The 20,021-nt window shown below is 34.2% G+C and overlaps 1 protein-coding gene across 1 annotated transcript in view; it reads left to right on the forward strand.

Moving 5' to 3' along the window:
* Nucleotides 1-20,021, forward strand: part of CFAP47 (cilia and flagella associated protein 47) — a 341,722-nt gene that overhangs the window by 27,263 nt on the left and 294,438 nt on the right. Inside the window, exons 19-24 of the mRNA XM_074929626.1 lie at nt 828-905; nt 1,458-1,602; nt 3,186-3,280; nt 14,162-14,330; nt 17,409-17,509; nt 18,735-18,900. Coding sequence (XP_074785727.1) covers nt 828-905; nt 1,458-1,602; nt 3,186-3,280; nt 14,162-14,330; nt 17,409-17,509; nt 18,735-18,900 — 754 coding nt within the window. The remainder of the gene's footprint in view (nt 1-827; nt 906-1,457; nt 1,603-3,185; nt 3,281-14,161; nt 14,331-17,408; nt 17,510-18,734; nt 18,901-20,021) is intronic.

Genomic DNA, 20,021 nt, shown 5'->3' on the forward strand with positions numbered 1-20,021 from the left:
TCTAATCCTATTTTGTTTTCTGCATGCCTGCTTCCTGAACTCGTCCTTGGTCAGATAAGTAAGAATAGGAAAAAGGATGGTATCATGGGACTGATCTTTGCTACTTTTTCTGACTCTAATCCTGGATTCTCCATCTTCTATGGCTGCCTACATTATGCTCACTAAACCTAGTATCCATTTCTTTTTTACACTTCTAAAACAGATTTAGCATTGCTCAGAACAATAGTACCTACTTTGTACCAGCATCTCTGTCAAGCAATTTGTGTGTAATATACTTTCCAATACTCACAGCCCCTGAATAGATCTAACCCATCCACTCAGCTTTTTCCTGTTGTGGAAAACTGTTCATTCTAGTGATACAGCCTCCTGCAGCAGTATTTTTGTCTGCAGAAGACTGGTCTTTCCTAAAACCTAGTTTGTTTGGTTTTATTTTTTCTTTTTTTTTTTTTCTTTTTTTTCCTTTTTTTTTTTTAATTGGCAGCTATGACTGTCCCAGATATGGTATACCACAAAGGTATGATTGGTTTTTCTTTGAAGCCAAATCTCATTGGATTATGTATATATATGTTCTAGAAAATGAAGGCCTTTTATTTTCCTCAGTATTTCCATAACAAAAACGCAATATTATAAAGAGTAGAGTTATTTTCATGTTTTCATTACAAATTATGCTGAATATCTACACTACACGCTATATCTGTGGGGTAGATTGTTTGTTTTAGTTTTTTTCCTTTTTTTTTTTTTTTTTTCCATGTAGTTATGATAGATTTGGTGAGCTAGTTATGTTAAAATGACCTTGTGAACAGTCTTACTGTCATCCATTCATTTAGGTAGCAGTGCGAAATTCAGGAGTACTAGTGCTTAGGATTGGTGGATTTGTAGAGATCCCTGAAATAAACATTGATGTGGTAAGTATGAAGAAATTGTAGCAATTGTTAAGATTGATAGTGTTTTGCTTTATCTTGATGTTCAAGTGGGATATCCCTAGTTCATATTTCAATTTTTTTCCTATAACTTTCTGAGAAAATTAGCAAGGAGAACTTAAGAAATGAAAAGCTAAATGTACGTATAACAGTTGCACTAAATGATAGCTGTCAGCTTTTGCTTTTGAACTTGACAATCTGAAAAAAGTATGTTAAAAGAGAGGGGATTTGTGTAGAGTAGTTATAAAAATAAAAATGCAATAGGAGGAAAAGGAATCTATTGGTCTATTTACTGAATGATGTAAACTTTCCTGATGGTGTAACTGGACTTACATATTGGATTCTAAACTCTTGCATTTCATGTCCTGCAAAGATTTTAAAGATAGAGGTTATGCAAGACAGTTGACTAACCAACACTGTTATTGTATTGTAAATTGTGAATCTTTTGAACAATTACTTTTTTCATGTTCTGTTCAGTTGTAAACTTGACTCCACAGTGCTTTGACCCTTTTTTTTTTTTCCCCTTTAAACTCACAGGAACTATTTGACTTTGGTGGTGTTTATGTCGATTCTACAAAATCAATTCCCTTTTTGCTGCGGAACAAAGGACAAGCAAGTACCAGAGTGGAGTTTGATTTTTCTAAGTATAAGGATTTTAAATTGAATGCTAATGACCATTCAGGTATTTACTTTTGCTATACTAGAATTTTCATAAAGAATGGATAATGCTAAGAGAAAATCTGTCAGACACTCTGGTATACAAATTTTCTGATTTGAAAAAAACCTAAAGCAATTATTTTAAAAGTGCTGTTTAATATAAATTAAGAGGAGAAATTTTGGTTTGCCTGTAAAATGACATTTGCCAAAAATAAGCATTTGGAAAATGTCAGACTGCTTGCAGAAATTTTTTTTCCTCTTTTTTTTTTTTTTTTCTCTAGTTGCTAAAGTATGTTGAAAAAAACCTGTTGAGTACCCTCTCACCAGTTAAAATAAAAAAAAAAAAAGTAAAAACCCAAACAAAGCCAAAGAACTATGTTAATTTCCTATTCATGGACTTTTACCCACTGTTTTGACAATGTTTACCATTTAGTTAATTCATCATCAGTATAAGGGTCTGGACTTCTCTTTTCCTTATCATACAGGATGGCTGCAGATTAATCACAGGATCTCTGTTCTGCATGATGCCTAACTGAGAATGACATTGGGGCATTATGTGGAATTAGATTGCTATTATTTGTTTCTTGATAGAACTAGTGCAGATTCTTATCCTTCACTCATTGTTGCTCATCCTTTTCTACTTCAGTCCTGGCATCTCCTCTACTGTTCCATCATCTTTATTCATGAGAAAATTTTGCAGCTATGCATATATGGTCTCTTGTCCCTGCAAGCTCAGGGAATTGGGACTCTTTTTCAAGACAGTATCATACTATTTAGTTGTATCTTTATGTAGAACTATATGTGGATGGTGACAAAAACTGATCTGACGAGAACAAAGGGCTTTTCTGACTATGTGGTGGACTTCAAAGGGAATGTGAGAGCTCCTAGTCAGTCACCTTAACTTGTATGAGAACTGTAAGACTGTTTATGACAGACAGCTACCCAGCATGGGAATCAACTCACTGCACATGATTCTACACCAGAGTTTGTGCTTGGAACAAGTAATGTGACATTCAGTCAGGTCCAGTACTGTTCAAATGGTGAATACTGTTTCAGGATGAATACTGATCTCAGAGGAATTAGTTAACGTGTTTGTTGGAAACCTGTGCTTCTGCCAGTGCCTTAAAATTTAACATGAAAGTTTGAAAAATTAACCAAGCCTTACTGATAACTTCTCCTGTAGTGTAGCTTATGCCTAAAAGTCATTTAGAAAACAGTTTTAGCCTAAAAGTAATTAAAATAATAATAAATAAAACTAATTTTACCCCTGTGGTATTAGGTTTTCATTATTATATTTAGTTTTCATTATCATAGTTAACTATTTTTGCCTAATGCTTTTATTCAAAGCTAAATAACTGTGTTTTTTTCTGAAACATTGTGTTCTTCCAAATCAATAATTTAAATGAAAGTTGCTGGTGATTAATACTTATAAAAATTACCTCCAGAATCCTTAAGAGAAATCCTTTATTCATTCATAACTTCCTGAGAATTGTTTACCATACAAACATAGATACCTTATGTTGGAAATCACTGAATTTCTGCAACTATTACAGAGTTGATATTTAGTGTAATTACATCTGTAATTTGATTCTGAATTTTGTTTGACAGTGGTTGACCGCTGTTCTTCAAAGCCTTATTTGTATTCGGTTAACTTAAAGGGGAAGTCATCTTTGCAGTGCCTGCTGTCCTTCATGCCAAAAGAGGTAAGTTTATGGGGTGATGGTGATTATATTAAATTAAAATGATGCTCTGTGATATTTCTATGATGAAATAGTATAGACATTTGAGATGCACATTTTAGTGTGTGCAGTAGTTTTATGATAGTAAACCAATTCTTAAAACAAGTTCTGATTTAACCTTCATATAACTTTTGCTGCTTTCTGTAAACATTTGCGTATACTCTTTTTCAATTACTTAAAAAATTGAAAATGTATAAACTTAAATAGAAATGTCTTACCAGGCATTCATTGTATCATTCAACAAACAGGCAGCCATTTTCGTTTTGCAGCTATTCATTCTTTAACTCTCAGATGACCAAGGGTCTGCAAAAGTAGGATTTTTATGTGTCACAAAGATTGGCAAGGTTACTTTCTGATTGAGCTATTTGAGGGAAATAAATTCAAGAAATAAGACTTTATGGGTTAGTTTTATATCAAGAAAATACCATTTTACTAGCAGTAGGTGTCAACAGAGAGTGCTATAGCAAATTTTAAATCTTAAGGCTATTGGACAGTGCTTTAGAAAGGGAGGGTTTGGGGTTTCCACATATTTGGTGAACAATGAACTGAAAGAAAACTTAGTCTGTGATATTATGAGCGAGCTTCAAAACAAGCAGCTGGGGACCACTTTTACAGCACATAAACCTGTTGCATTATCTGCATTTTTACCTTAAAAAAAAAAAAATTCGTATCAGAGACAATGCATTTTGCAAGGGTCAGTGATATTCTTTTTTTCACTTTCTCCCTTTTTCCTTCCCAGCACTTTAGTATTTGAATAAAAGGAAATTCCTTTTTTCAAAGCACCATTCAAATAATATGTATGTATTACAGGCTGTGTCTGGTAACACTGATTTTCTTCCTGCTATTACTGTCAGCTTAGATTCTGTGTACACATGGAAGCTGTTGTGAAAAAACTGGTGGTGTGAATTTATAGCACATTCACTGCTCTGAGATGATTTTTCCTGAGAGAACATGAGTCAATAGATTCATAAAAAATGACCTATTTCAAACCAAATTAATTCTCTCCTATAGGATAGCAGGCGTTGAGATTAAGGGAGAAGCATTAGATATCATATCTTTAAGTATCCTGACACTGCCTGATGCAACATTCTCATAAGCAAGGCAGTCAGATTTAGACTAGATACAGTATTGGGAAAGTATGTAATTGTTTGCAAAATGGTACACACAGAATATCACCAGTGAGCTATTGTCAAACTGCAGAGAAAGTAAGGATAAATAATGACATTTTCGTTTAAGTAGGAAGGGTCAATAACAGAAATGCAAGACTAGATAATGTTGTTTAGCGATCTGTGTGTATGGTATTGTAGATCACAAGCTGAATAAGAATTTAGAGGGAGACACAATACTGATTTATATAAATAGGAATAATGTTAGTAAAACAAGTAAAATAATTATTCTAGTTAGTGCTGATAACACTTCAGCTGGAACACTTTTCCCATTTGGGATGCCACACTTAAAGAAATGGGAAAATTTCCCTGGCAAAGAAAGTCCAAAAGAAAGCAACGGAATTGATCGGAAGTCTAGAAAGCACAAACTGTGTAAAAAAAATGGAACTAACTTCCAATACTCTGTGGAATATAATTTATATGTGCTTGTTCACTGCAATAGATAATGAGTAGTGTGTTTAAATTATGCCAGGTGGATTAGACTGGATATGAAAACTCATTGTAACAAAAAGAGTCAAGTTAAAGTCAAGTCAAGTCAACTCAACCCAAAGGGTCAAGTCATCTGTCAGACAATCACATTTACCCATTCTAAAATCATATTCTAGCAGCATGTTGTTTCTCCAAAGATAAAGTTCTGGCTTCACTAAGGCCAGTGTTAAGGCTCTTAGTCTTTATAACAGCACTTTTTAGTGACTGTCTCTCGCTAAGTGTGAAATTCAAACCAGTTAAACAGTAACTAATACAAAGGAATATAGATATTTGGCTTAAAATGGTGAAATTGGAATGTGGAAAGGCTATATTCCCTTATAAATAAAAAGTAGTACCTGAAGTAGTGCAGAGCTATGTAAAACAAAAATTGGGAAAAGATTGAACTTTTAATAAGTAAGCATATATTATTACTGTTCTTATAGCCAAGCTTCGAAACTTAATTAGTTTTGATTTTTATTTTACCAGTAAAGTCCTCTGTGATGCATATTTCATTTACAAAAGTGATCTGTTGTAACAGCATCCTCTTAAAGATCTTGGTTTAAAATCATAAGTATTCAACAACATTTTAAATTTTTTGTTCTAATTGAAAGATTGTCAGTAGAAATGAGATACAGAATTCTGCTTTGTAACTGCCAGTTAGCTTCTAGTAAGCTACACTAAACAGAGAAAATAAATGGTTGCTGAAATTGTAATGCCCTTCTGTAAGAACTTTCCAAATCACATGTTTTCATTCTTCCTTGGTTTTCATTTTGTATTATCTGATTACGTTGGAATAGAATATACTTTTGATGGATTTGCTCTGTTTGTAGATTGGATGAAAACAAGGTAATGAATACTTTAGCTTAGTTACGCTAATGGTTAATTTTTTTGAAATTTTTTTTTTTTTACTTCAGCATCTGTACAGAAAATTCAGTTAGGAGGCCTATAAAATAGAACGTCACAAATGCACTGATTAAAAAATTATAAATAGGGTCAGAAATACTAAAAAAAGGTCTAGCAGTATTATTTTATGGATGATGTAAGGGTGCGTACTATATGTAGGGTTTAACAGGTAACAATTGTTTAACTTCCAAGGCCTCAATTTCAGTTTATTTTCATAAAATAATTTTACTTGAGTCTTGTCAAGTATTTAGCAGAGGTATTTCTAATCAGCACTGTATATGCAGTTTTCTAGTTTTTTTTCCATTTAATCTCAGTGGCTAAAAGCACACCACTGCGTTGTAAGATCTCAAACATGTACATATTGATGGGAGCCATAACCTGAAATTTGACAGCTTTGTTCTTGCTTATGGCATTGAATTTCTCTGGTGATAGTGCTGCTGTACAAAGTGATCTTTTATTCTCTGCTGTAGCAGAAGAGTGTGGTGGAAGGTCAGTCATCCCCTTACAGACCAGTGAAAGAACAACTCTCTAAGATCTGAAATGCCCACCTCACTCTGCTCCCCCCCCCCCCCCCCCCCCCCCCCATCAAAGCAAGCATTTTATTTGCCTCTCAGTATTCATATTTCCCATTGTTACAGTTGAGCTCTGTTATGATTTTATTTCCTTGTCAAGTTGCAGGATGGATGAAGACTGGAAGTGTTGCTACTGACAGTGCTGTAAATTTAAGTGATTAAATTAATATTTCTGAGGAAGTAGCAGATGGTTCTTTGTTTAATTTCACTTTTCATCTGAACTACTGTTCAGTATTACTATTCGTTATTGATGAGCATCTCCAGCTGTCACTTGATACTCGTGGTATGTTAACCTAACTGAAGAGAAGATTATACTAGTTGGCAGTCTGCTTTAATTATGATATATACTTACATTTGACTGGATCTGTTTTGTGACTGCTTTTCTTAAAAAACAAAAATCTGTATAATATATTGCATCTATTGATTACAGATTTCTTTACAGGGTTTTCTGATGTCATCCTTTTTTAATTTTTCAAACTCCATGTCTATGTGTTTCCTGTCTTGAGAATAATTTTTGCCAAAGAAAACAATTTCCTTCAGGAGCAAAGGAATAAAGAACTTCAAAAAGGAAATTTTCCGGGGGCATCTTATACCTCATAACCAACCAAGTGCTGTTTTAATGAAATGTCTTTATTTCAGTTTTCCCCTCTCTTCACGTGCTCACAGTCTTTCTGTCTCCCTCTGCCCTTGGTGCTGTGTAAGCTCACTGTTTAACTAGATCTTCCCTTCTGCTCTGCGTATATTACTGCCTGCCTGTCCTGGGCCCTCTTGCTTATTGCTAGGCAAGGCATGCCCAAATACACTTACAACCCACTGGTGGTCAAGTTTACATCACTGAGAGTGCAGCACTGACACCTGGCAGCAATAGCACTGACTAATGTTAAATGAAGAGAACTTTGAAAACTGTGTTGCCCGGTATGGCATGACTAAAGAAAGCCTCTGGAAGTATCTGTACTCCCCAGGATGCTTTAGCTTTTCTTTAATTTAACTCTTGCAAAATAGAATACTAATAAAAAGCACAGTTCTGTTAAGAAAATGGTCCAAGTACCCACATCTCGTATTGTGATCAGAAACTCTTACAAGTTACAGATTCTTAAAACATTCTCTCTTGGATCAGAGTTATCATTCTACCTCATCTAGATTTCCCCTTTGTCTCACTACATTTCTTTCTTCTCTTTCCTGACTTCCCAGTCTTGAAAATACTCTAATCTCCTCTGTATATTCAGCTTCCCCTATTCACTTCTGTTTTCTGCCTCTGCACTTGAACAGCTGTTTCTCTGATCTCATCAGCATTTTCTGGACAACTGCTCTTACCCAACTTACCTCCCAGCTGCTACAAACCTTCTGTATCCCATTGAGTCGCATTCTTTTCTGTTCACCTTCTGGTTCTACTAAAAGTTCCTGCTGTTGTAGTCATTACTGACAACGCTACCCTATAAACCAACAAAAACCCACTTTGTTGATGTTATTACTAAGAAAGTGGATACTAGAACTAAGGAAAAACTTAAAATAATTCAGAAGTGCTGATTTAAAAAAAATCACAAAAGCATGACATTATTTTAATACACTTTAAAATTTTATTAAAACTACTTGAATTATTAATGGAAGGCATCAAGTATTTAGTCTTGAGTGCAATCTTCAATTCTACTAAAAATCAACTTGGCAATAGCTTTCCTTCTGCCTCAGAAAGCTTTGAACCAACAAATGAAATAAATACATAGGAACTCTGAATAGCTTCTGCCATTCTTACTAAAAGTATGTAAAAATACATGACACCAAAAACGCTCTTAGAGATGAAGTATGTTGATATGTTTGTAAAATATTATCTACAAAATTTCGAGATATTCTATTATTTCTCAGTATTCTAAGTGGTATTTCTTAGTATTCTAAGTGGTAAAATGAAGTTGATGCATTATAGATAAGGCTAGGATGCTGCTCAGACATGGCCTAGCTGTGTCTTCCTGTTATTCCAGTGTCTTGGAAGGTGTTAGAGGTGCCAGCATTCTCTGCCTCACTGGAGAGAGTTTAGCCTTGGTGTTTGTTGGCTGTGTAAGTCAGAGCTGTAAGTGAAAACAGTATATGAAAATATATATAAATAGGTAAGCTAGCAAATATTTCCTAATATGGTATTTGTTTACAGGCTGTATGCTGCTTTCTTTTCTGTTTTGATATAATTTTGTTTGTGAGATGCTTCAGTTAGTGTGTTGTGGGTTTTTTTTTTTTGTCACTACACTATAAGGAGGCTTAGCCAGCTGAATGTCTGATGGGTTAGGAAGGGTTCTCATTTCAGAGCTGAATAGAAGAAAATTTTTTGGTAATTAAACAAAAAAACAACCAACCAAAACCAACCAAAAAAACCCATGACTGTCTGGCCTAATATCTGTTGTAGCTCCCTCATCCTTATCCAGAGACAGAGCTAAGAATTATTACTAATAATATTATTTATTGATTGATTGCTAGCAGTGATTGTTTTTGAACTGAGTTTTAAATCGTACTGTTTAAGAAGCATAGAAGCGTGACTTTTGTGACCATGGTTCACTTTCTGCAGGCTACCTGTCTGTGTAACAGTGAGGAGCACCTCATTCTTTTGGTTTTGTACCAGGGAAATGGGCAGCATGTGGTCACTATAAATATTTGCTCATATTCGTTCCTCAACTATCCCCTTATTTCTCTGGGCAGGATGATCCATCTGCTAGCAGCGGTGTTATGCATGATCTGGTAAGGAAAACAGGCAAAGCAAGGTGCAGGAGTGTATGGCTGCAAAATTACTTTTTTTTTTTTTTTTTTTTTACCCTGCTGAAAAATAGCAAATTCCAGCATCTTGGAAAAAAGACAAAATACACAGCTGTGTAATAATGAAGCCTATGAGGGCCTTTGATTGAGATAAATAGAGCAAGTCACACCTGTCAGAACTTATTGCTTAAGCTTTTTGTAGAGAAGTGACAGGTGGGTTTGGGGATCTTTTGGCATTTTTTGGCATTTTTTTTTTTAAACAAAAGAACAGAATTCATGGTGTAAGAAATGATTTCTATGGGAAATCTGCAGCTGTGGAATTACAGGGTGTTGCTGGTGCATCATCTCTGACCATATACAAGGGAAAGATTTAGTTTTATTTCAGTGTTTTGAATGATGGCTTTGAACACTAGTTACATTATTCATTGTGGAAAGCTGCTTATCTGTAATATAAAGCTGGGGAATTTAGGCTGCATGAAAGATTAAATATGTTTTAAGGAAAGGCTCATGTTAAATCAGGGGAGGTTGAGAATGGGTATTGTATACAGTTGTAGGACATAAACTCTTGGTTTTGCAGTTAGGTTTAAATTTGAATCAAACTGATTTTTTCTAATGTACATCACAATTTCTCTTCTTGTCTCATGCTGAATTCATATGTTAGTGCTATAAATAAACTTTAAAACCAGCCTTTACACAAAAATCCAGTGACTTTCACTGCTTCAAGATATTTTAACAGTGCATATTATATGATAAATACAAGAGTATTATCCTTTACAGATGTTTTAACTTAATTTTAAGTCTTAAATTAGCTTACTGATTTACTTGTAATTCCCTGTGAAGTTGTACTGTGAAAGCAAGTACTGTAATTTTAGGGAGGTGTCACATATTTTTTGTGCTAAAGAAACCATATGATTCCTGGATTTGATAACAAAATTTTTGCTCAACCTTGAGAATATATGCTGTGTAACAATAATAATTAGCAAAATATATATTATAAAGCATAAAATATAACATTGCACTGAGGTACTTAGTAAAGATAGAAATGAAGTAACTGCTTTGAAAGTGTTTTTTGAAAATAACAGGTTTTTTTCTCTTCTCAGATTCCCCTCCTCAACCTGACAAATGTGCTTGCTTGTTTTTTAGGCAGGAATTTTATATAAATACCATTTTAATTGTCATAGTTGGTGGGGTAGTTGTTAGTTCTTTTGTTTCTTTCAGTATACTGAGTAGTTAGGCCTGAGGCAGGAAGCCAGTCATCCATGTTCACTCTCCAACAGTGGGCTTAGAGCTATCTTGCACTTTGTATCAAACTTATTTCATAAATTCAAATGAGTTTTGGTAGTAGAGCTTTCCTGATCAGACAGATTTCTTAAAATCAACAACTTATATTTGTTTAGCAATTCTAGCAAAAAAAATGGAAGGTGTTATAAAGTGCTCTCTAGATAAAAGTTTGCAGGAATATCAGTTTTATTTAAAGAAATCTTATCTTCTGCTGGCAGCCTACACAAACATGTCCTTTTCTGTCATCCTTTGGAGTGTTCTGTGGGAACACAATAAAAAGCTCTTTTGCCTCATGTGACTAGTCTTTTAAAGCTTCTTTTGAAGTATTTTAATTGGTAGAACGACCACTTTGTAGACGATGCCTCCCTTCAGTTAATGTGTGTAATTAGTGTAAATCAGGACAGGAAAAATATTTCTTATGATGATATAAAGAACCTTGAGTGTTTGTGAAAGAACTCTCTCTAGGCTGTTTACTTCGTGCTCCTTGCTCTATTCTTTGGTTTATGAAGTTAAATACAGCTTCAGAAAAAAAATCTCAATAGATAAATAACTGTGAAGTGTTCTTAGAGTATTTAAAAAGCAACTGCAAGTCCAGTAATAGTATAGGATTTTTTTTAATACTGTCATTAATTTTTTTGAGTATATAATCTTACAAGAGAGAATTTTCCGTTACGGAGTTTGAGATTAAACACTAATCGTTTTTTTTCTTAAAAAATGTATTAAAAGAAAAATAATGGTTCTACTTGCTAAGTGAAGTCCTCAAAAATGAAAATAAATTTTAGTTCTGTTTCAGTAATGTGTGTATGTTTGTGTGCTTGTATGTATGTGTATGAATTATTATATTATTTCTGGGTGTATAGAATTAAAAAAAATTTTTCATTTGTAGTGCAGATTAGTTAATGTGCAGTTAATGAGGTAAAGATACATATGAATGAAATTAAATGAAAGGTCTGTGATTTGTTCTCAATTACAGAAATACATTTTAATGAGTTATGTTGGCTCTGAATTTGCACCATTGTATTTCAAAGCAAATGCAGGTTTTCAGTGAACATCATGCCTGACATGTAGTGAATTAAGTGTATCTTGCACATATTTGGTTTGATGGTTCTTAGCAAATAAAGCCCTTGTTGCATAGTAAGACTAAACCAAATGTTCCTGATTGTTGGGATGAAAATCAAATTTTGAATAGTTGTTTGGGAGAGGGTTAAAAGGATTTCACCTCTTATTGTCTGACCTGAACATACGAAACATAACATCGTTGATGAAGAACAATTGCAGTGCTAGAGTGTACTCTTTTGCACAGCCAAAGATGTAATAATATCTATTATAGACTAAGCATTTTCATCTTACCAAGCTTTAAAAGCTTAGTGTAATTATATTGTTTGTTATATATGTCATACATGCTAGCGGTGGAAAGGATTTTCCAGCTCACTTTTTTTACGGCAGTTCATGTCATAGGTGTTTCAAGTGTTAAAATTGCCAGTGTAGGGAAGTACCTGTTGGCTATAGGGATCTGCCAAGGCTGGGAGCAGTCTTGGACATAGAGATGTGCAGTGATCTTCTCTTTGTTCTCCTTACAGTGACCCATAAAGCTTGGGAGATAAGTTGGTTATTTATGCAGCATTTTCCATATTACATTTTTGAAGATCTATACTGGGTATGCTATACCATATATGCTATAGCAAACTCCTTGTACAGGAGTGTGACAGAATCTTCAGACTGTATCTGTATTGTGACTTTTGTATGATATGTGTGATCTAGAGAGTCCTGTAAATGCTTTTTTTTTCCCACCTCTCTCTGGTATTGGTTCACTTTACAGTTCTCTCTTATTTTAAGAGCTGTCAGGGTTACCAAATAATCATTTGGTATTCAGCTCTATTATATCTCTTATGTAAAGAGATAGATAAACTTCTCTTATATTTTTGCAAAAATTTTTAAAAGATTCTTTTTGTGGATTTCACAGCCTTGAAATGGAATGCTTATTACTTTCTACTGTAAGAAAATATAGTTGTTTTTCTAAAACTGCAAGGACCTACTGTTAGTGACATGAAATCATGTATTTCACACATACTTTGAAGTGAAAGGAACTTCTCACACTATAAAGAAAAGATCCTTTTCAATCTAATTTTTAATTGTGTGGTTTTATGCAACAAGACCATATTTAGAAGATGTAACTTGAAGTATTTTATGTGGGTGACTTGACATACTAAAAAAAGAAGAGTATGTAAGTCAAATCAGGAGATTTTTACTCAGTCTTTGTTTATGACACACCTCGACCATTAGTGACTAAAAATTCTTAAATGGCATTATGATGTTCATTTTAAGAAGCCAATTCTATGTTATAAGATCTAATAATTATCAGATTTGAAGTATCAGTATAAATCAAGGGACTGTGGGAATCTCACTAGAAAAACTTCCCTTCAACCCCTGCTTTCCTCTTGCTAAGCACAAATACACAAAATGTTCCACAAGGCTCAGCACATATCTCCCTCACCAGGATTTCGTAATTGTGTGGTACAAACCCTGCTGGAACTATAAGCACTCTAAGTGCTGTGTACTTGCTTCTCATTATCTAAGTTCTGTGTTGATTCTGTTACAGATGGTTATGTGCCTCATGTCCTGGCTTTGGACAATTTTACTTATTTTTCTTTCGTGTCATTTATATATTCTAATCACTACCACATATGTGAAAGCGAAGCATGATGCACTATTTTCTGCAGTTTTTGAAAGCTTTTAAATGATTCATAACTTCTTTATATAACTGGTTTTGTTGCAGATTTTAAGCAGCATGCAGATTTTATAGGCCAGAGTCCTTTCTGGAGATTTCAGTGGCCTTCAAGATTAAAACAGAATTTGAAGGAAACAGTGGTTTCAGTGAAAAAGATTTCTTCTTTTTTTTTCTTCTGTTACCTTTCTTATGGTTATCCATATGTTTTGGTCTGAAGAAAATACTGCTGTAGTGTGTCAATCCTTGGGAAGATAGCAAGAGCCAAGAAATGACTCCTTCAAAGTATCCTGTGAAATAAATTTCGCCCCTGAAGGGCACAGTCTGTCAAAAAATATGATTTTGTATAAAATATGCTATATTTTAAATTATTAACTCTACTTATTTGGGGATGTGATTGCAGAGGTAAAACTAGGATCAGAATTACTGGAATTTGGACTCCTAGAATTCAGTGGCATTCAGTGACAAAGGGTTTAAGAGATTTTTATTTTGTTTTATTTTTTCTGAGGTTTTTCGTTTTTAACTCATGCTCCACCTTGATCTCAGAGCCCATTTTGTTTGTGCTGGGTATACCGTAACAGCTGACCTTTCCTCTTTGGCGTTTGAGAAAGTCTTTCTTGATTTACGTAGCTTTGTTCCCCTCCCTGTGCTCATGCTTATGCATTTGGGCTACTGCTTCAATCTTTTTTTCACTCAGGAGAGTGGCTGGAGAGGAACACAACACAGTGATTTAACAGAAGCCTTGTCTGTAGCTGTGCTGATAACCCTGATGCTTTTGGGCATAGAGTTTTTTCCTTGGTGGAGGAAAAAATGGCTGGACACTGCTTGCTGAAAGGGCTGATACTGGGTTCTAATAAACTACCATCCTTTGAATATAATGATCAGGTCCTAAATTAATGTGAATGATTCTTATGAAATAGTAATACCACTCAGGTGGTTTAAGATGTACCTACAATTTCTTTGGGCAAGTGACCACAATGATATTCTTGTCCTTTAGGTGGCAGCATATGACTTCACTCTTCCAGTTAATACTCCTAGGGCAGACTTCCCATCGACACAGCCAAGCCCTGTATCTGCGAGTTCTGCTGGATCTGTAAAGCACGTTGTTGCTCCTCGGCCACAGGCGGTGACTGTGGCTGTTCCATTCTTTAGAGTTAAAGCAGTTGGTAGGTAAACGAGGGACTTAGGCAGATGGTGGATACTTGTATTTGTAGTGATGTTTTTGCTTGTATTCCAATTGCAGAGAATGACTACTTAAATTTGATTGCTAATTGTATAATCTGTAAAATTATTGGAAAATTGCAAAATTCTCAAATTGTGATTTGTATTTTTAAATATGTGTAAAGCTGTATTTTTAAATATGTGTACATTTCCATACATAATTATAATGTGCTGTGAGAATATATTTAATATAGCCATTTGTCTATATAAAAATTAGTTTACAAAATCTCATTTTTGTTTCTATTCATTCATTAGTATTCCTAGACCTTACCCTGAAGAGCCCAGTATTTACAGCAGTTCACCTGAAAAGTGTAAAAAAGGAGTACGTTATTAATTTTTTTTTTTTTCAGCCTTACTCTGTCAGAACTAGGAGCTCTAGCTAGATTTAAAACTCCTTTAAAATGCCTCTGACTGGCCCTGATCCTATCTGAGAAAATTGGTGGTAATTTAGTCCGTTTGCTTCTGTTTGCTTTTAAGTGCAGAACTGCACTTTTCTGGTCTGTCAGACTTTGTTAATGGCCAAAGTTACAGGCTGTTTGCCTGCAGCAGGAAATTGATATCTTAAATTATTCTCCCGCTTTCCTTAAAATAATCAGTGGTTCTCCTTAGTCTCTTGTCTATTCCTTATAGTCATGTAGACCTACACCTTGTGAATACTTTAATCCACTCACTTTTCTCATCTAAGTTTTTAAAATGTAGTCACTGTGTATTTGAGATGAGACTTAAGTAAGTGCTGAGTGTCTTCCTGGAGTGGTGATTGTGTAATATTTAAATATCTTGGGAGCACTGAATGAGGCTTGGCCAATTAAATGCATAATGTGGGATATGAACAACTCCAATTTATCAGGTTTTATCTGTTTGGTGTGCGCTTTTTTTTTAAATTTTCAGTAGGCTTTAACTTAAGGCTTACTTTTGAAATCTTTTAAGATGTCCATGAGATCTGAGACACCTTCTTTAGATCCTGTGATGGAAGTAAATTAATATTAAACATTTCTAAATATAGTTAGTTTAAGAACACATAGAATAAAGGTAAATTTACATATGTATATGAGATTATTAGAAAGCACATCTCTAAGTAAAAAAATCATGAATCAAAGTGACAAATTTCTAGTGCAGAAGTGGTTTATGTAACCTAAAAAAAGAGAATGTTTGTTTCCTTTTCCCTTTGTGGAATAATGAATCAAATCTATAGGTATTGCTAATAAATTGTAATCTTATCTAAATTTCACCTCAAATTTGTACTCCTGCCTCATAGTATTTCTTCCAAGTACCAATATAGGCCAACAACAAGTAATCATAATATTAAAGTGTATATATAATACTTTCAACTCAAAGAAATATTTGAAAAAATAGTGTGGCTTCTATTTAAATTTCAGTATTGGAATTACATCTTATTTGGAATTTTGATGGGCTGGGGGGAGGAATAGAAGTCTAAATAAATGTCTTGTCCACTTAATATTTCACATAATCATAAAGATGCAGGCAACTAGCCAAATTATTTTTATTGTTAAAAAAGAACTTGATAATTTTATTACATTCTAACAACATAAAAATGGTGTCTGCTATTGATTCATCATTTCAGATTATCACCTTAAAAACTAATAGTGGGTAGGATGCATCTTTCAAGTTCTAAATTTTGATTTGATAAATATGACTGAATCTACTGTGTGCTTTATGGCACATGTGTTTTCCACTCTTACAAATTTTTTTTTCCTGTGACAGTTTTTGTGATTGACTTAGGTTCAGACTGCACTGGACAGTGCAGTTGGCACTTAATCAATAGTTTATATCCAATGTTTGTACTTGGGATTGTTCACTCTGTGAAAAGAATCACAATAATCACAAGAGTAGTCAACCCAGTCTTTTAACTTCAGTGTAGTCAATATGTTTTCAATCCATCATGTATGATTTTTTGAATTTTTTTAAAAAACAAAGTTTGTAGACTGTTTCATCACCTAGGAAAGAAAGCAGGCCTCTTACTTAAATACTTGTAGACTTTTCTCTTAGAGATTGCTTATCACTAAGACAACACTGAAAGAGAAAAAAACCCACAACAAGCCAAAGCAGAAAACCTAGCTGGAAAAGACACAAGCCCTATGTCAGCCAGACACAAAGGAAGAGGACATATGGTCACTGTAATGGCCTCATGTGAGCTGACCTTTTTTTCTTTTTCAATAATCAGACTCACAATTTTTTTCACGGCATAGATAATTTCCTTTCCTTACACTCCTAGTCTTTCGGTGGTGCTGTTTTTCTTGTACAGGCAGTTTCTATTAGAGGTGAGTGACAGCTGCATACTGATGGAAACATTCCAGCAGATTAGGTTCCTACTTGAACCAATATTAGTTCATAGAGTTTATATGCCTGTGATTTAGAGACATACAGACAGTGGTGGTGTTTACATAATGTGATATATGTGATTAGGAAATCCTTTGGGATTTCTAGGGGGAGGAGAGCTGATCAACACACTTCCTCACTGAGCGTGAAACAAATTTGCAGATTTTAATAAAAGGATACTGTATGCTTGCTACATTCATTTCCAGTGTTTAATCAAGAAATAAAAAGACGGTGGGAACATACACCTCTGTTTTATCTAATCCTCACTTTGAACTTCATCCTATGTGATGGTTTCTTCATTCTTGCTATATGAAATTTATGAGAAATACTGGTTTTTGCAAAAAAAAAAAAAAAAAATCAGGTCTTTTCTAATGATTGCTGTCACAAATGTAAATGTATTCATCTGCAATAGGAAGATCACTTGACTGTGTTTATAGCATCTTTATATGAAGGAGAGATGCTATAAATCTTGTAGATAAGTGAATAATTTTAATGTGACTAAAGGGTCTTGAAAAAGTTAATCAAAGTTAAATTACAGTAATTATGTATATCTTATAGAACAATAGAAAAAAAATACAGCTTTAAAACAAAGGAAGAAACAGTTCTGATAAATGTACAGGGACTTTGAGGAAATATTTGTTTAAAATAATGCTGTATTAATATCTTAAATGATTTTTTTCTAACAGTACTTAAATCACCATTGGAGTTTTCCTCAATGGAACTTAAATTTGTACAACATTCAAGTGGCATACATTTCAATATTGCTGATGGAAGTCTGAATTCTCAGGTACGTAATCACAAGTGTTCTTATAGTTATTCTTGGCTATAGCTTTTAATTACTAAAAAATGACTGGGAAAAGAATACAGATTTGGAACTCAGAATTCAGTTGTGTTCCAAATACATGATTTAAAAATTTTAAATTTTACCCATTTTATTCAGTTTTTTATCTTTATATTTGTCTTTTGATCACTCTAAATTTTTCAAAAACTCAAAAATGGGCTTGTCCTGACACTCTGTTATATGAGAAAGTGTGGACACCATGAGAAATTGACCATGAATTTTGTAAGAGAAAGCTTACTTCCCAAGATTTTCTGCCTATACCAGTAAACTAGACAGTGACAGGTCAGGAATGCAATTGATGTGCCATGATGGTCCATGAAGTTAAATTGCTGTCCCAGTTTTGTATGGTACTGATCTGTGCCAACTGGCCCTTTCCCCCCAGAAAAATCCTGGTTATGATTTTGGGCTTAATAGGAAAAGGCACTAAACAGGATATTTGGCCACAGCCATTCTATTTTGGGACATAAGAGAATTTGGCTGTATGAATGCAAAACGTACCAGAACATAATTTATTGTTTCTAATTCCCAAAAGGCTTTGGAAATTATAAAGAACTACTTCTGGAAATGATTAAACTACTTGAAACTCTTTTTCAAATATCTTTGGAAAACAACAAAGTCAAGGCCTTTTCCCTAGCTATGGATGTGTTAGCAGTTGGAAGAGTAACTCTGAGATACATGAATGGATTTTTTTGTTTGTTTGTTTCCACCGTAGTCTTATTAATTTCAAAGAATGGGTTTTGAAAATCTATTCTGAACTACTTCTTTTTCAACACATGTACCTGTAAGTCTAGATGTCTTGAACCATGTGTTTAGTGTTTGCTGTGCTTCATTTGTATCAGGAAAAAACTCCTCATTTCTGTTTGATTAACTCTCACCGTGATGCTTTGATCTATTTACCTTGTATAAATGAGGTTTTTTGCATTCTGGAAAGAAAGTATTGCTCTTTATGAATTTGGTGACTGACTGGAAAGCATCTAGTCTGTGCTGATAGGCATACTCATCTTCTCACCTTACAGATATAATAAACTGGTTTCTTCATTGCTTCGTAGTGCTTCCTTGCTTTCCCTCTGATTCCAAAAAAAAAAGAATGCTTAGGATAGAGCAATATGAAAAGTATCATGGTGTTTGTTGCTTTCCCTCTTTCATGATGTCCTCCTTTCTCTGCAAATACTTACAGAAGCTTGACCTGAAGAATATCTCAAGGCAGCAGTTGACATGGAAATTGAATTGTGATGATGCAGGCAAAAATACAGAAGGTGGTATTTTTAAATTCAGTCTGCAGACTGGATTTCTTGATCCAGGACAAAAAATCAGCATTGCTGTGTTCTTCTGCCCTTGTAAGTAATTTTCTGACTTCTTTTACAAATAGTTTGGCCAATATACAATTTTCATAGATTTAAGTGACTTTTTATGATAAATCATAACTAGCACTTGTTTTGATTAACTTTCAGTTAATGTGACTAAATAATGAACTAAAATGTGGAAAGAAAGGTTTATTGTGGTTCTGAGAAAATAAGACAGCTGCAGACCTAACACAAAGCATGGAATCACTTGATAGCATTATTTGAAAAGTCTGGTTTGCACATCTAAAGCTTCAAAGACTGGGATAACAATGTTATTTTCAGTAATTAATTTTCAGTATTGCTCCATCATGTCTGTTTAGGTTGACTGACTTAGATACTAAAATTTTCCAAAAGTACTTGGAACATGTGTGAATTTTTTTTTTCTAAATAGCAGTAATGTAGATAAGAATGGAAATTTCCTGCCTCAGTAAGACACAAAGTCATGTAGCTGTGGTGTTTCCTGAGTAGTCTGCTCAGGTAACCACACCTTAAGTAAAAAAGGTAAAATAGATTTCTAACAAAACTTGGGAGCATGCAGGAAGATGGTAATCAACCACATAAAGAAGAATGGCAGAACATGAATATTAAGAGTCTACCTTATTCCCGGTCAAGAGTAAAGAATGATGTAACACTATAGTTGAATTGGTAAAGCCCACCAGCATATGCAGTTGACGCCTACAGAACTCGTTTGTTTTGACAGCTTTAAGTGGCCTAGTGTTGGGGCAACAGCATCCTCAAGGGGAAGAAAAGTTTTGTCAGTTGGATCTGATCCTGAGTCAGCAAGTGAGCATCCTTGTCCTAAAGAAAGATGTTGCTGCTATTCTTTATGATAGGATTGAAAGCTATAACCTCAGTTAAGCACTGGGAACAATTTAATATAAATAAATTAAAAAAAAAAAAAAGTATAAGACTCTTGTCATGATTCTGTATGATGAATTGAGAAGACTGTATTAAATGTTGCTCTGCAAACATGTTGTGAATATTCAAGAGCAGTATTTCATTGCAGTTGTTGCTTGGAGTTGCTTGATGTACTTCAAAACTTTTTTCCATCTATGCTTTGTTGGTAGCTTTTGTCTTGAGGTTGAAGAAAAAGATCACATCAACTTGTGGTTTTG

The sequence above is a fragment of the Athene noctua genome, chromosome 1, assembly GCF_965140245.1.
Source record: "Athene noctua chromosome 1, bAthNoc1.hap1.1, whole genome shotgun sequence".
Lineage (NCBI taxonomy): Eukaryota > Metazoa > Chordata > Aves > Strigiformes > Strigidae > Athene > Athene noctua.